General features: G+C 42.0%; 1 protein-coding gene across 1 annotated transcript in view; it reads left to right on the forward strand.

Annotated features, from left to right (window-relative positions):
* The window catches only part of PSMD11 (proteasome 26S subunit, non-ATPase 11), a 996,429-nt gene that overhangs the window by 767,845 nt on the left and 210,406 nt on the right, over nt 1–18,178 (forward strand). The window contains exons 11-12 of the mRNA XM_069634167.1: nt 6,583–6,618; nt 7,130–7,181. Of these exons, the coding sequence (XP_069490268.1) occupies nt 6,583–6,618; nt 7,130–7,181 (88 nt within the window). The remainder of the gene's footprint in view (nt 1–6,582; nt 6,619–7,129; nt 7,182–18,178) is intronic.

Here is an 18,178-nt window from a genome sequence, read left to right on the forward strand (position 1 = left end):
GCCACTCGCCCTTCATAAAATATACTAGACTATGCGAGTGGGCGAAAAGGCTTTTCGAGCCATACACTAGTGTCTGTAAAATGTAAAAGGTTAGCTGCATGAATGGACACACATACAATGAAAAAGGCTCTGAAAACAGTTTGGCCAGTTGTCTCCTGCAGGTGGTAATATTTACTACAATCATAATGCAAAGTGAGCTCTGTAGCCTAACTACAGTGTTTGGTATTGCAATGGATCTGTAGATGTACAGACCGGGTGGAACTGTCAATCAGTCCTTTGCATAAGCATCTAGTTTGCTTTGTGCATTCATTATATAAGAGGCAAGAAAGAGACTAAGCAGAGTGGAGTACATAGCTGGCAGAAAACTGGGCAAACTAGGTGGAAGATTGTGGTTCATGGTGACCAGAGAACACCGGAACGAAGGGTGAGCTGTGCTTTCATTGAAGAGGGCAACTTAAATATCGAACTTTGCTACACAAGTGTCCAGTTGATTAGCAAACCTACAGAATTGCATAGCAAATTGTTATGCGACATCGTTTATTTTTTGCCCTGATTTTGTTATACTGGATAAGCAGTTGCCTGCGATCCAATCTAGGGTACATCCTTTTGGATGAGTAGGTCCGTTATTCCTGAGAATGATGCCTGCTTCTGTGATGTTGTTAGCTAGGATGGTGGCATTGGCGTCGCTGGGATCATTCAGACCCAAGTTGAATTCTCCTAGTAGAATAGTTTGGGAGCTGGGTTTGGTGTTGGCATTAAGAAGGGTTGTAATGTCTTCTTCAAAGGTTCCTAGTGAGCCTGGAGGACAGTATACTAGGTGCATGGAGACAGTGCGAGAAGCAGATAATTGTAGTTTGACTGAAAGTAATTCAGCGGAAAGCAGGGGGGTAGATTTGGTTTCTCATGTCAAGGTTGGATTTGCATATAAATGCTACGCGGCCTCCTTTAGATGTTTCTCTCCTGTCTCAGGGACAGCTAGGGAGAGGGTGTGGAGCCATGTCTCTGTGACGGCTAGGAAGTCGAGCTGATTGGTTGTAATGTCAGCGATTTCTGTGGCATGGGCTACGAGAGATTGGCATTAATGAGTGCTCCGCTAAGTTTGTGGGTTTCCTTAGACCTTTTAGTGTTTGGGTTTTTGAGGGGGGGTGGTAAATGGTCAGGTTCCTGAGTTAATTTGGTGTTGTGGTTGATGGTATGAGGCAATGGCTGTAGTTGGGTGTTCTCTATTGAGTGCGAGGAGAGATTGGTTTCTCCAGTTTGTGGAGCATGGTTGGTTGACTTTAGGCTTCCTTGTGAAGCGATGGATCCATTGAGTTGGCGATAATGTCTCTAACATATGTTGGAGTCTTTGCTGGTAGTGTTTGTTGTGGTGTGGGATTGGTGGATGGAAGGAAGTATGTAGGCCTAATCTGGTTAGATGTTGGTAGAGGTATTTTTTTATAGTTAATGAGCCTGGAGGTCATGTTAGTGGAGGCCATTGTGGTGAGTCATCCGAGCTCTAAGGGAGGTAGCTTGGGAGTTGGGAGGCTAGGGGTGTTAGAGATGTGGCTGAGCACTAAGAAGGTAGTAATCTTAAGACCAGATTCATGACTAATGTGGCATTGGTCATACCATAGATGCTGATATTGGGGTAAGCACAAATGTAGTGGGCAGGTTCAGCTCTCGCTAAGATTTGGCTGAGGGCAAGATTGTGCAGTGGCTTCGTTCAGTATAGCTGCAGTAGTCAGTAGCAACACAGATGCAGCAGGCTAGTTAAATTGGCGGGGAGCAGGCTAGTTAAATTGGCGGGCAGTGGGCTATTTCAATTGAGGTGCAATAATAGGTGGGCATTACACAATATAGATGCAGTGGGCAGTAGCAACACAGATGCATCATGCTAGTTCAGTTGGGGTGCAATAGGTGGGCACTACAAAGTATAGATGCAGGCAGTATCAACAGGACACATACAATAGGTGGGCACTACGCAGTATAGATGCAGGCAGTATTAACAACATAGATGCAACAGGCTAGTTGAATTGGAGAGCAATGGGCTAGTTCAATAGAGGTGCAATAGGTGGGCACTGCACAGTATAGGTGTAGGCAGTATCAACAGAACACAGATGCAAAAGGTTAGATGAAATATGGGTGCAGTGGGTGGTGGCAACACAGAAGCATCAAGATGTGTGCTGGTTCTTTGCAGATATGAGGAGCGTGGGAGTAAAAGTTAGCAAAGGTAGGGCATGCACTAGCTCTTCGGTTAGGAAGTACAGTGAACATCTATGCCATAAAGAGGTTAGACTTGGTGGCACGTAAGGAAGTTCTTAAATGCGCTGCACCAATGGCATAGGCGTATGTGGTCCGGTGAGAGCCGTTATGCATTTGGGGTGACCCTAGACTGTTAGGGTTCAAGAGTTTGTGATTGTGGGAAAAAAAGTGGAGAACGACATAGGTGTTAATGTTTTTCATCGATCGTGGGGAGCTAGGGCGTAGTGAAGACTAGTCTGGACGCAGTGCACTGAATGCAACTGTGGAGGTTATTAATGATAGTTATGGGCAAGCATGGATGTGGCGTACAGTATATGAAAGATCATACTAGGATAGAGCAGAGGTGCTTACCCAGGCGGTGTAGCCGTGGTTTACCGCAGCAAACAGGCAAACGGAGTGCACGCAGCAGGGAGGCTGTCCAATCTGGACTGGTTGCATTTAGGCATTCCTAGAGACTAAGGGCAGGGGAGTTTGGGGAACCTCTCTCACATCCTGCCTTTCCCGACACACTGGAGCCAAAGGCGGGCTTCAGGGTTGAAGCCTGCCAAAGACAAAATGAATAAAGGACTCAACTTGGCCTCGAATGTAGGATAAGGGGCTACTAGGTACTCACTCCAGGGTTAAAATTAAAAAGTCCTAAAGTCCAGCAAAAGAGCTGGAGTCTCTAAGGTTAAAGGGTATTGGCACAGACATGAGTTCTCCCTAAACACGCTCTCTAGCCAGTCTAGCTTTAAGTGGTCCTGATATGTTAAAAAATGATTCCAAATGTTCATTGCAACTCTTCACTAAATGGTCTGGGCAGTTCTGATGAGTTTTAAAAAGATGTTCCTCCAAACAGTTAGCCAAGTCCCTCTTTTCAATTTCTTTTGAAAGTTCATACCATGGAGGTGACTAGGGATCTCATGTTTACGCACGTGGGTTGATGGGATCTCCATCTTGGCCGTGACAAAGTGGTATGACCATATACAAGGTGGCAACGTCATGTCACCTGTTTGTTTTGGCCTGATAACCAATCTAACGTATGGCCTTTTGTATTAGGAGCTGCATTGTGTACTTGGATATCCATATTTGGTGAATGCTTCAAGTCCAAAGCTGCTTTATCTGCACAATCTCCTTTCCAGCGATTCAAGTTGCCCAGGAAAATGGTGGAGCAATTTGAATTTTGTAAAGGAGAAAACTGAACAATGTCTGTGTGGGGGCCTGTAGATCAGAATTGGGTTTATGCTATGATTGTGATTTGGGGTGATCTCGGTCTGTAAAATATCCCACTTGTGGCAATCTATTTTGCTCTCATACATTCCAATATTCTTTTTACAAATAATGGATACGCTGCCCTCAGTCTGATTTTTCAAAGAAACACGAACTCTTGGGGGGGAGGGGGGGGCGGCATAGGGTCAAACACAGCCCTGAGAGTCCAGAAGCCATGTCACAGAAGCACATATCAACTTGGTTGCTGACCATGTAATCATGTATGTCGGTGATGTGTTTAGGTAACGACTTAGTGTTTAAGAGGGCAAGCTTTATTGAGAGTGGCTGTGATTCATCTCCTCCAATGTCCCAATTGATAACTGAGGGGGAAATGTGTGGTAAAGCCTTTTGCGGGGCTATTGAGTCTTCAATAATTGCACTGGTCTCATCTAATAAAATGTTAAAGGGATTCAAAGATCATTTCTACCCTTGGGAACTGTAGTTATCTCAAGGTTAGCCAGAGAAAGTTAAAAGGGGAGCCACTAGGGCAACCCAGCAGCAATAGGCCCTTATTGCCAAAACGTCGTCAGAAGATAACTTTTAAAAGACACTATGGAGAGTCTTAAAAATGACACCCATATCATTGCTATGAAAATCTTACCTAACACAGGCACCTCATAAAGATCCATGATCCACTTAAAATTCCCTTTGAACTCGGAGCACGCCCCCCTCCCCATGTGCTGCCATGTGGCTCCCCATTAAGCATACAATGAATTTTTTGCACTAGCCAATAGTTTCCAATATAATAAGATGGTCCTCTGATGTACGATTGCTTACAGGGAGTTCAACCACAAATCAAAACAGACCATCGACAAGGAGACCCAATTAGGTAGCCTTGGAGCCCTTCTCAGAAGGAAACCTGCCGTTTATCCAGCTCCAATGCGTCTGTCCTAGTGATTATTTCCAGACCGTAGGAGGGTACTGGAGCCACATTGGATCTATAATAATGTACAAGAGGCTTAATAGTAAATCAGCAATATTTTTTTTACAATGAGACATTTGTACCGCGAGTTGGTGACCTTTAGTCCAAAAGTCCTTTTTTTATAGTTTACTTCCTTTGGCCTCATTAACCCAAAGCCCAGATATGTTGTGGAGGGAACTTCCGGTACACGTGACCCACCCATTGACCACTCGAATTAATCAGTTTTATGTTTGTTTCATGTGAAGCACATAATCGTCTATTCTTTTCGGGTTAACAAGCCATTTAATGTTGCATATTCCTCAAGTTACAAAAGCAACCTCTGTAGACCCCACCTGTGTTCTAACAGCAAAATATCAGCGTAGGTCCCACAAAAGCATCTTTCGTCATTTAGCCTGACTTACCATAGAAGCGCAAGACTGAAAGAAGCACCGCTGGAGCTCTGAAAAGGACTGCTGCGCCACCAGCGAAGGCAGCAAGGCTGCTAGTGATGCAGTCTCCTGTAAAAGCAGCTGTTCTGCCGCAGGAGAACTCGAAGACTGAAAGAGAACTGGGCACGGGTCTGCCGAGCAAGGAAAGCCTTCTTGAAGCACCTAAGAGTCTGCCCATAGGAGTTGGGCAAGTCAATACAGGGAAAGTTGGAGTACATATTGGAGTAAATATCACAGCAAATTAACAGTAATGAGGAAATTGAAAAGCAATATATGTACAAGTCTCCATGTATGGAATACAATTTGGAGTAAATTGGAGCAAGCATTGCCACAAGCAAAAAACGAACAGTGAAGAAGTTAACAGCTCTCCATATACGAGATGTCACCATGGAGAAAGTTGCAACAAGTAGTATCTAAAGTCAAGGCAGTATAGACCGTGAACGAGTACAACTGTTATACTGAACGAAAACATTATGTAAAGTCCTTGTAAGAGAAGTACATGAGGCAGTGGGCCTTTGGGAGAAGGATACCTGGCAGGGTAGTATACCAGGAGATCTGTATCACAGGAAGCTATTGTGGAAAAGACACTGTGGTCCTCCTTTAAAAGCTATTGTGGAAAAGACTCTTAATATTCTTCCAAAAGACATCATTGCCATCCTGCAGAAAGTGTTGGTTGAAAAGAATACTTTACTATTATTCCGGGAATGATCCTGGGAATGGGAACTGCCTCCTAGTTTCACGGATTGTTTGTTGAATTTTGCATATTTTTAGTTTTTTACACACTTGTTGCTAAATAAAAGTAGAGGCATTTACCTTTCACCTTTTTAATTGTTTTAGTGTGAGCGTCAGACATTTTGGACACAAGGACAGTTTGCGTAATTTTGACCACAAGAGACAAACTGATATTTAGATTTTATTTTCTAGAAAGGGAAACGCTCTTTAGGATAGGGAATGAAAGAGCTTTATCCAACCCCTTTTCTTTAATAAAGATGTCTGTTGAAAATATTGCAACTTTCTGCCTGCCTCTGATTTCTGACCCCTCACAACATTTTCCATGCTTACCTTGATTGGGTTTGGCTAACCTCTGAGTTCCCCTTTTCACTAGAACGGCCTGCTAAAATCTGTCCACTGTGCCAGATTCTAGGAATCCATCTTAACAAGGAGTGCTTGCCCTTGGCAAAGAACCACATATAGACGTTTGGGTTTGGCGAGTCTTGGTATCTTTTTAATACTTTGTATTATTGAAGTGCTTTTTTGAATTTTTAGATGTTTGTGGTGTATTCTTTAGATTTGTGTGTGGACTATTTGTACCGCTGATTCGATCTGCTACTCTTAACCGCGAGTAGCGCCTTGTTGCTCTGTCCATGTTATCTACGTTTGGGAGCGGTTTGGCTTCCTTTTCTTGTCAGATGTTTTGGCCTCCCCCCAATGGTTAGCAGTTGTACCATTCTCAACAGAGGGTTGTACAAGAACTGGCTTAACGGCTACAGTTGCAGAAATCCTCCCCATGCTTGCATTTGTAGTTTGTTTTATTTCTAATTCCAAACTGCTATATTTTAGCGCTCTGAAGGACATATTGCTCTAACTGATCAATTCTAGTGGAACCTTCAGGTTTATTTTGTCGTTTGGACCCTTTCAAGGAAGGCATACCTAACATCTCTTGTACACAGAAGATCCCATGTGACACCTGCAGTACCACAAGTACTTTAGGGTCTCATTGTGTTCTTTCTTGCTTTTCAGATTGAACACATATCCAGTTTGATCAAGCTCTCAAAGGTAAGAACCTGCACTAGTTGCCTCTTGGAGAGGGTTGGTGGTGTCATCTAGCAGAGTGATGGATCCTGCACACTCTCCCCTAGTTGTCAAGTGGCCCCATGATATGCTTGACACCTTCAGCCAGTTCTGTTTTCTTTTTTTAGAAAGCATGCTGGGAGTTTTAGGCATACTTTATATTGGTAAAAACAGACTTCCAAGTCTCCGCATGCATTGTGAAATAGCAGAGGGGGCTAAATACATCACATATGGAGCCACTTGGCACACATGCAGTCATAATGGATGTTTACTTTGGCATATGAACTTTTAACCCAATTTTACTGCACCTGTTGGGTAAAGAAGTTATTTATATTTTGTATAATTCTGACCACAAATAAGGTTTCTGAAAGGGCAGGGGCGGTGTGGTGGGGTGTGACTGGAGGGGTTCCTTTCTTGCCTGGCTTCTGCATTTATTTTCATTACTGGGCTACTGTACTTGGTTTGAAAACTTAGCTTTCTACCCCATTTATTACAGCCTGATGTGGAGAGGAAATTATCACAGATGATCCTGGACAAAAAATTCCACGGTGAGTTTTTCTTTGGCTTCCCAATTTTGTGATCTGGTCAGTGTGTAAGACTAAAAAAAAAAAAAAAGAAATGAGTCCTCTTAATTACCAATGCTACGTACAGTGGAGTGGGACAAAGAAGCTGCATGTTTCAACACATTTTATTTTACAAATAAAAAAAGGACCTACCTCTCTTTCGCTAAAGTTACCCTTGCCTACACAAATAGGCTCGTCGTCAGGATGTTTGTCCAAATGAAGTGTCCGTACTCTTGATGCACTCTTGTTTTTCAGACCCTTGGATATCACTACTGTGACAAGGTATGTTAGGAAGAATTATCAGAAATGTGTTCATTCCCTTCTCCCTTAGAGATCCCGAGCTCTTTTTGCTGGACTTTAGGACTTTTTATCTCTCGTGTGATTTATTCTGTTTCTTTTACCTATGGAGTCTGACAAACTCATAGGCATCATCTTTACATTGTCACACAGCACCTTCAGTGTAGTGACACAGGGAAGTCTAGGTTTCCCCAAAGGTTTAAATACTGTCTCTTGGAGAAACTACTGTTTCCAAGAGCAGTGGAGTGAAATTGACTTTACTTGCATTTTGTAACTTTCTAGACCCAAAACATCTTACAATAGGGTGCTGGAGGCGTTACTTGGGATAGTTTCTTATGTAACATTTGTATGTTAACCTTTCTGCAATTAATGGCTGGTGGCAGTGGTTTACTTTTCACTAACATTGTGTGTTTTCTCTCAAAATGGCCCTGGTCGTCTTTTTTTGCCATTTCTTGTTGGAAAGGTCCTTCTTGAGATTGACTCTGCGCGCCAAACCAGGTTTGGTCCCTTTGTTTGTTTCGTGTTTGGAGGGATTCACAAGTGAAGCCCGCTTCTGGCTCCAGGGTGTCTGGCAGGGGCAGGAAGTGAGGGAGGTGCCTGAAACTCCCTCTTGTGCTTAATCCCCTTGGTTACAGGAATGCACCCAGAGGTGATTGGCCGGCCGCCTGGCTGTCCGGCAAGGACACCCACCCTGCTGTGTGATTGACAGCTAGGGTGGAATGAATGGGAGAAACCTGCATAAAAGGCGAGGCTGTTTGGCTTGGAAGGCAGAGTCGACCACTGGACGAAGGAATCCAAAAAAGAACTTGGAAGAGACGCCTGCTGCAACTCCTTGACTGTTGGTTTTCCCGGTGAAGCACTGCTGCTGTGCTGAAGCTCCGAATTCGCCTTGACTAGAGAAGTCCTGCAAGGACGACTTCTCCCTTTGAATCGGTGGAGCCAATCAACTCCAAATTAGGTTTGTCTGGACATCCTCTTGAAGCTGGCTGTATTTCCACTGCTGCTGTTGCTGGAACCACAGAGCCAGGCAGAGGAACACCAGATTGTGGGCGTTGCTTTTAAGTCTGACCAGAGCACTAGGAAGATCCTCTAGACCTCCCTGATGCAAGACGGACTAAGCCTGAGCCACCTCAACAGAGTGCTGGACCCCAGAAGCAAGGAAACTCTGAAGTGGTACCTGAGAACCGCAGTGTTGCTATTTGCTGTCAGACGCGAGGATCTGAAACGCTGAAGGACCGCTGAATTGAAATTTGCCCATTGCTGCCGCTGACTGTCCTTTGCAGAGCAGGAGTGCACAGTTGCCCTCCCTCTTGTCCCCAAGCCTGACTCTCAGGAACAGGATCTGCAGGGCTGCACAGAAACAGAAGCCAGCTGGAACCATTTCTTCTAACCAGAAGTACTGTAAAGTCTAAGAGAACTTACCTCTTGTTGTGTAGCCTAACTTGCTCTCAGTTGAGACCTGTCTTGGTTACCTTGCATAGTTGCTAAAGCTTTGCCCCTCCCAAGCCTCTTAGCTTGTGGCCCTTAAAGTGTTCTATTTTCAGCAAACATTTCTAAAAACATTGTGCAAGACTATTTACCTACCTGCAAAGAAGACCTCCAGCTACCCTTGACATTGTGCAATTAACATTGGCTGTCCTGGCTCCCTGAGAGACTCCTCGTTAGCGCTGACTTTGTGCTTTGGAAGGTGTTTAAACATAGTTGCCTGTTTGAGTTAATTGTTAACCTTTGTTTTATTCCTCTATTCTATCTTTTATACTGTTAGGCAAGATTGTATGCAGTACCCTTTGGGTGCACTAGAACAACCCTGACCTGGCAATAGGAACCCAACCTTTGGTTTAAGTCTGTACTACAGTTTGGTAGCGTGTTGAGCAGCCAGGCTCATCTCAAGAGGGGTCAATGTGAGCTATAGGGGACTTACACAGATTCACAGTGACTAGTATTCAAATAAACTTTTAAACACACGCGTTCTTGATTAAACAGTCATTAATTTAACAGTCAGAGTAAGCCTTCTGCAGTTGGGGGCAATATAAAGCAACACACAAATATACTTCAAAATGCATACTTAGTTTTCTAAATCAGTAAATACCCTTTTGAGATGGACCACAAACACTGTTAGGCAAAGTTGTATGCATTAACCTTCAGGACTACTACACACAACTATGACTACAGGTGTAAGCAAATGCAACCTTTGGTAGAAGTCTATACTACAGTTTTTGATAGCGCAGCTGAGCAGCCCGGCTTATCTCGAGAGGGAATGTGAGCTGTAATGTTACACAGAGGTCTACAATCACAGGTGTTCAAATAAACTTGCGCTCAAGGTTTCTTTGTTAAATACTTATTAATTTATTTAACTGTCAGTTATAAAACATTCATAAGGAGCCAATATAATCACACACGAATAAACTTCAGTACGGTACATTCTAAGTTTCTAAGGCATTCAGGATACTTTGAAGGAGGAGCAAAAAGGCATAGGTTATCAGAACATAGAAAGAATACAGTTATTTCTTACAGTGCAGATATTTTGAGTTCACCAGAAGAGTCCGTTCAATTCAATAGGCTAGGCCAAAGTCAAAGGGCTAAAGTCTTGGATAGGATAAAGCAGTTCTGATAGATAAACGGAAAAGTCTGCCAAAGTTCTCAGGAATAGTTTGTAAAAAAGAATCATCAGATGTTGGGTCACGAGCTGATTAGGCCTGCGAGTTGGGAATGTTTCAAGCACTACAAAAGAGGTGATGGCTGGAAGGTTTAGAATACATCTTAACCTCTGGCATTGCTCTGGGCAACCCTCCACACCATCATTCTTCGCCTGCCAAGCCATTACAAAAGGCAATGGCTTGGCTGGACTTCCCCTTTTGGGGTGGGACTAAGCATGATTTGCATATGGTCTTTCCCCTTCTAGTCGAGATGAATTCGGAGCTTCAGCACAGCACCAGGGCTTCACTTGGCCAAGTAACGGTCCAGGAGTTGCAGCAGGTGTCTCTTCCAAGTTCTTCTTCAGATTCCTTCATCCAGTGGTCGACTCTGCCTCCCAAACCAATAAGACTTGCCTTTTATGCAGGTTTCTCCCATTCATTCCAGTATAGCTGTCAGTCACCCAGCGGTGTGGCTGTCCTTCCTGGACAGCCAGCTGACCAATCACCTAGGAGTGCATTCCTGTCTCCTATGAGACTAAGCACAGGGAGTTCCGGACACCTCTCTCGCTTCATGCCCTGCCAGACACCCTGGAAGCAGAGGCGGGCTTCCCTCGTGAATCCTGCCAAAGACAAAACTAAGGGACCAAACCTGGTTTTGTGCGCAGAGTAAATCTCAAGAAGGTCCTTTCCACAAAGAAATGGTGAAAAAATAAGACCAGGCCTTTTTTAATCAAAATGGCACCCTTGGGTGCTTTACTGCAGCTGCGAACGCAGCCCACGCTAAATGTACACCACGCTAGTTCAAAGTAAACCGCTGCCACCAGCCATTCATCGAGGAAAGGGTAACATCATTTTTTTTTTAAAATGAGAAGCTAGACAAAGGGGATACTAAGTAACCCCTCCAGCACTCTGTGAAAGTTACAAGTGTAAGAAAAGACAATTTCACTTCACTGCTCTTGGAAACAGTAGTTTATCCAGTAGTTTATCCAAGAGAAGGTATTTAAACCTTTCGGAAATCTAAGACTTCTCTGTGCCACTGCACTGAAGGTGCTGTGTGAGACAATGTAAAAGATGCCTATCGCGTTTGTCAGACTCGGCAACCAAAAGAAACATAGTTCAAAATCGCATTAAAATACATGAGTGGGAAAAAGGGTCTCTCACTCTCTCTACAGGTTAAAAATTCAAGTCCTCAAAATCCAGCAAAGTTGCTGAGGGTCTCTAAGGTAGAGATGAATTAGCACATTTCTGAGAATTCTCCCCAACGTACACCTTACTCAGTATTGCTCTAAATGTACCAGTGATAAATCAATGCCCACTGTCCTAGCTATTTAAGTCACCTGAGGGTGTTTGAAGTGTCTGTGTGCCACCCCCAATGGGTGTCCTCTGATATAGAGAAACGAAGTGTGTTTTTGAAGTGTATTGTAAGAGTTACATGTTTTGCGTTCCTTTCTGAACGGCTTATATAACTGACTGTGAAATATATTGTTTTATCAAGAAACCTTGTGTTGTAAGTGTTTATTTGAATAACTGTATTGTGAAACTCTGTCACAACATTATTGTTCACTTTGACCCAATCGTGCGGTAAGACTGGCTGCTCAACCACACTACCAACCTGTGAAGTTCAGACTCCTACCAAAGGTTGGGTCCCTATTGCCAGGAGGTCAAGGTTATTGTAGTGCACCTAAAGAGTACTGCATACAATCTTGCCTAACAATGGAGATCACGCCCAAGGCAACTTCCACTGTTTGTGTCTGTTAATTACTGTGACAAGGGGGAATTACTTCCAATGCAACTTCCACTCTGTTCTCCCAGGACCTCCGCCCCGCACCACTTCCCCACTCCCGAAATTCCTATTACCATGTTTGTGTACAGAACATGTGTCCGCTTCTTCCCTGGGTAGCATGCAGTTTGCCTGTTTCCTTCTGGAGCGCCTGTGCACAGTTCTTAAGTTGTAAGAAAATAAGTGCCAGCATCGAAATATTTTCTAGCACGCCTGTTATGCATTTGAGTGGACAACTCCCCGGCCACTGTTGACACTACCCACAGCTGCTCTGTACTGGGTGAACATATTTGGGGTTAAAGCTGTAACTCCTACTGGTTAATTGTGGGTGATGGATCCACTGTGCGATATAAAGATATCAATCAACATAAAAATGTAGTTTATTTCAAGACAACTAATATGCTAAGTGTTGCTTTAAAACGGATAACATGTTAAACTTGCCACTGAGAATCAGAGCAAAATGTTAACACAAAAATAAGTTCCTAATAGTGGAACTCCCATCCCCTGCACACTTTCACAAGCTCAATAAATGAGACAAACAGTCTGGAATATATCTTTACACAATTTATGAACCTTCTATACTTTTTCAATTTTTCAATAAACATTTTTCTGTTATTTCAAATGATAGAACAAAAACACCATTCCTTATAATTTTTACAAGTGGTTTAATGTTCATGGGGCCCAACGCGTTTCAAGAATGGTCTCTTCTTTATGGGCACGTTTTATATTCATTTAATATCTAAAATTTTAAAACCTATCATTACTACTTTTATAATCGCCATGACTCCAATGTGTCATCACTACATATTAAGCTTAGATCATGTTCACATTAACCCTCTGCATTGTCCACAAGGCTTTGTGTAGCCTGGTCCAAAATACCTTCAGCTATCCCTCCGCAAATACCTCCCCTCTTGAGCTCTTCGCTCCTCTACCTCCAACTCCCTCAGGGTCAGTCATTTTTCAAAGAAAAGAGCTGGGGGTAGATCTGTCTTCGGCTGGGGCCTCTCTCTGGAATAGCCTCCCTGCCGCTCTAAAACTTGAGGAGAACCATCTCCGGTTCCGGAAGCACCTCAAGACCACCCTCTTTTCTTCTGCCTTCGCTCCCCCTCTCCCCTGCTGCTCTGTTCTCTCTTGGCACTGTGCACCTAGCCACCCTCGGTCCTTCGGGCCCAGGTACCTGCTCACCCTGCCACCCTCCCGCACTGCCTCCGGGCCACCCCTTGCACTGGGGTCTGTATCTGTACCCATGGAGCCCCCCTTTTTCTTCCTGCACTTATCAGACCTACCCTGCCTGCTGCCTTAAACCTAGCACTTGCATATTGCCGGCTGCATTACCACTGTTTGTTGCCTTTATTATTATTTATCTGTTTCTCCTCTGCTTCGCACTTTCCACTTCTCCCTCCTTCCATGCACTTTTAGCCTCCCCTCCCCCCCTCCCATGCACTTGCACGTTCTCAATCTTACTGGGCCTAGTAAGATCGCTGTTTTGTTCTCCTCTGTTCCCCTCCCTTGCCTTGTCGCGCTCTGAAACACTTGTGTTCGAGCGCGATAGAAATAAAATATCAATTAAGTACATTTCCCTTAAATACATCCTTTAACGTATTGTTGAAGTATAATTATATAGGAAAATAAACCTCTCAACATAAGTTTATTGTGGTTCTCCTAATTCAAGGATCTGTATGCGTTTCCCACTTCTACTCTATTTGGGAATATCCCCCATTTCTACCCTTGCAGTTGCTGAAGTATTACAGGCTTAGAAGGGTTATGTTTATACTGGCCTGGGTGGTCTACTTGGCTGATACATATCTAAGACTGGATACAGCTCAGCGTGCTTTTCCTGAATGTATATATATATTTTTCTCTTGTTCCCAGATCCTGCCTGAAAGGACAGTTACGGTACGTAAATGAAATATTAGGCATTATATTAGATGTGGTAACTGAATGTTTATTTTTGCCGAAGGTAAGCATCTGTTTGTTAGGCTGCTAGCAGTGGCTGTTAGTCTGTGTTCAGGGTCTTCCAGATAGGTAATTATATGACTGGTTTCAGAAAGGAATGTGATCCTCTAGGGTCAAAATGAAACCATTTAGTATTGAAAATGGAAAAAAGGTTCAGTAAGGTAACGGCGAATGTGAACAACAAACCATACCTAGTCTATAGCCGATCAGTTATGGCAGTAGTTGCATGAAGAGTTGGTCCATAAGGACCTTCCAATATTTGATTGTCTTCAGCGGCTACTTCAAATGGGTTCCTAGAGAGAAATACGGAGTAGAAACCTTAGTTCCTTCATCCAAGATAGAAGTAAGTATAAGGTAAAGGGGAGTGTAACTGGTGCCTTACCATTTGATTGAGGGCTAATCCAGTTAATGATGGAGTGATAAGGCGGAACAAAATTGCGTCTGAGTCCCGCAAAGTGGCCCACCTGGTATCAAGTTTTAAATACTGAAAGAGTAAGGTTCAGGGATTTAGTCTAAAAAGCTACTTCTAGGTAAATAAATTCTAAAGGACTTTTTTGCAAGCTTAAATTCACCATATGGGGCTTCAGTGGCTGTGATCCTTCCCTCAAGTTTTCCGTGTTTTCTGAAAACAAAATGGCCAGCTTAAACAGCTGTGTTTTTTAGTGACGTCATCGCGTCAAAACGGCGCGATGACATCATGATGTAAACAAAGTCTGTTTCATTTAATACGGGAGACGAAAACATGTGTTTAACTTCGTTACTATTTTAATTGTTAGATGTGCCTATTTATCCTTTTTCTTCCGATTTACAGTGATCTGGTGGCACACATTGGACTATATTTATAAAACCGAAAGGACTATTGTCGGCCAAACCCGATGGAGGTGGATGTATTATTCTCTAATCTGAATATTTTAGATGAGTGAAGATAAAAGTAAAATGCTCTTTTGTTGATATCATAAGTATAGCGGAACACAACAGAGTACCCATAAACAATGGGAACTCCCGTCCCCTGCACACCTATAAGTAATGGAAAGTATTTCCAATCCATTCTGTAAAGTCACTTAATGGTCTCTAGATCAACAATTATGTAGGATCGATTTATACATATACTTTTTGCACCTGGTTCAACACGACATCTTTCAATTTCATCATGTAAGTGATTTATTTTTTGTATTTTAGGTCTCATGGAGTTCAAAAATCAATCAATTTCGTGGAATTCCACAGTAAATCCAAGTCAACAAAATTAAATAATTAAATGCAAAGCTCTACGTGTTTTGAGAGTCCGTCTCTCTTCTTCAGGAGCAAAGTTAAATCAAAATATGTGTTATAACAATATTACACAGATTATTTCAACCACGTTTTGTGCATAACATTCTTAAAGTTGCTCAACTTCGTTGTGCGATAATGAAAACGTCATCTATCAGCGTCAATGTTCAGTGTTTCCAACAGTGTTGGTCACTTGTAAATTATATATAGTATGAATTAGTGATAAGTAATATGAAATCTATTGAGTTGATTCAAATCTATTGAGTTGATTCATAGAAGGACAGTGAGTGCTTTAGTTACCCGTCAATTGAATATATGAGCCTCTCTTTATTCTGAGTCGGATTCCTGTAGATGACTAGTGTTCACGGATTTGGTAAACTTAAATTGTAATTCTACATATAGATGAGTCCTTTTTTCAATTCACGCTGCACCTGTGGTGTCAATATATGCGTGCACTGTAAATACTATTGTCCTTCATTTTGGTGTCTGAATGTTTAAGGTTAAGAACAATCAATTAAATCATGGCGGAAATACTCACCATGCGGACCAATGTAGACAACCAGGCCGTGCTCAAAATCTTGGGCTCTGTCACAGCAAGCACTCTAGAAAAGTGATTAAAGAATGAGATTCGCGCATCTCTGTGCAGCTTCTCTCAGTATCGTACCTATGTTTGAACTAGTCTAATTCACACTTACCCAGTTAGATTTGTTGTACACCCACGGAGTTACTCTGTTGTCTGCCGACCCGATCCACTGCAAAGTGAACCTGTTGCTTAGGAACTGATGGAATATATGGTCACATGATGCACGTGAGTGTCACGTTATATTAGGAATTATGGGAGCTGTAGTTTCATCGGATTATGACCACCCGCTTATATAACTTATTACTGTTTCTCCTTTCAAAGGTAATATAATCACATGATATTCTTGTGAGTTAACGCACAATTTCATTTGTCTCAGTGGATGAACCGCTGATGATGTATCGATTCTAATAATAATCCTCCCATGGACCCTGTGACAGGAAGCTAGGAATTGTGGGAATGGTAGTTACTTCAAGTTAGACTAGACAAGCTCGCATGATAATTCTACTCTTACGTGACAGCTGTATCTTAGACCAATGTTGTCTTGGTCAGACAACGCCTAGATAGATAAGTCTATAATGATTTTCATCGTCACGTGATATACGTGATGTAATCCAATACTGAAAATTCCCCGTAAGGCTAAAACAACCTCACTAAAATGCCATTCTGTTACGTCATCATATAGTAAAGTGTAATTATCTCATAGGCCAGAAATCTGATCAAACACTTAAACCGCTAATATGTGTTGAATTAATATGTATACTACAAATTAGTAATGGTATTTTCTACCTAGATGGTTATTCCATTATTTCACAACGTTGTTATATGGTATACAGTTTAATTTTCATCCCAACAACACATTACGATTAGTTCAGTGTTACATCCATGCTTTCATCTATTGACAATAAATTTGTCTCCTTCAGATTGTATCTCATAGATTCAACTTAATAATTCCACTCATGTTGATAGTGTTCTTGCAGTTTAATGTACATGTTAGTTCAAATCATAACATTCAATAATTGATGCACTCCCAATAAAATGTTCATTCACATATCTCATTGAGTGCTTCACAAATATACACTCAGCGAAATGCCTTTGTTCATCCCTCTACGTTCCAGGGCTTCTAGCTTGTGAATCCAAAACATCTCTCTGCGTGCTAGTATTTGTTGTAGGTTACCTCCTCTGTGTGGTCGTACTACAGTTTCTAAAATCACAAATCTAAGTTGTGAAATTGTGTGATGTTGATCTGAAAAATTTCTAGATATCGGCGATTTGATGTTTTTGGTCCTTATGTTGGATTTATGTTTGCAAATTCTATCTTTGACTTTCCTTGTTGTTTGACCAACATAGTATTTAGCACATGGACCGATCAATCCATGTATTACAAATGTACTTTTACATGTGGTATAATCTTGCAGATTAATCTTTTGACCTCTGTATGGGTGTCTTATGTATGACCCCTTTTGTACATTATTGCAGTGGCAACAGTTCAAACAGGGGAATGTACCCTTTTTTGGCTTTGAAAGAAATAGTTGTTTAGATTTCTTGATTCTCTGCTTTCACCATACAATCTTATACATTTCTACTCCTATTATATGCCATTAGGGGTGGTTTTGGGAAGCGTGTACATAATTGCGGATCAAGCCATGAAATTTTCCAGTTTTTGTTCAATATTCTTTTGATCATGGAGCTTTGTGTTGAATGTTCCTCTTCTGCATGCTTATAAGATGTTTCAACTGAGACTATCTGTTTAATTCTTAGTAGTTGGCTGAATGGTAAATTCTTTTTTTAATGTTGAGGATGGTGACTTGTGTCGAATAAACTGTTCACATTGGTAGATTTCCTAACGTTTGTGGTTTATTTTCCGGGAAGATCTTTACATCAAGGAAATTCACTTCAGGATTTCCATTTTCTAGGGTGAATTTAATCTTTTGATTACATTCATTTAGATAATTCAAAAATAATTCAAGTACCTGTTTTGGACCTTTCCAAATGCCAAAGATATCAATGTATCTTCTCCACATGGCCAGTTTAGATGACCAGGTGGGATTGTCTAATATGTAATTTGATTCAAAGTAAAACATTAACGTGTTTGCATAAGCCAGAGCCGTGGCTGAGCCCATAGAGGTGCCAGATATTTGAAGGTAGTACTGACCCTGAAACAGGAAAATGTTGTAGAGTATCATTTTGGGCAATTCAATTGTGAATATTTTGTTTGGAAAGTATTCTTCCTTCAATAGTAGCCATTCTAAAGCTTCAAGTCCATGTGGTATCGAAGTATATAGCGATTGTACGTCCAATGTGAAAAGGGTCCAGTTGTCCTCCATCCGATCTAGTGTGTTCAGAATGTTCAAAAAATGGGTAGTGTCTCTTAAGTAAGTTGAGGTGGATTGAATTAATGGTTGTAATTTATCCAGATATTTAGAAAGTGATTGAATACACTTTCTGTGGATGCTACAATAGGCCT

This window comes from Ambystoma mexicanum, chromosome 13 (genome assembly GCF_040938575.1).
Source record: "Ambystoma mexicanum isolate Mex_15411 chromosome 13, UKY_AmexF1_1, whole genome shotgun sequence".
NCBI lineage: Eukaryota > Metazoa > Chordata > Amphibia > Caudata > Ambystomatidae > Ambystoma > Ambystoma mexicanum.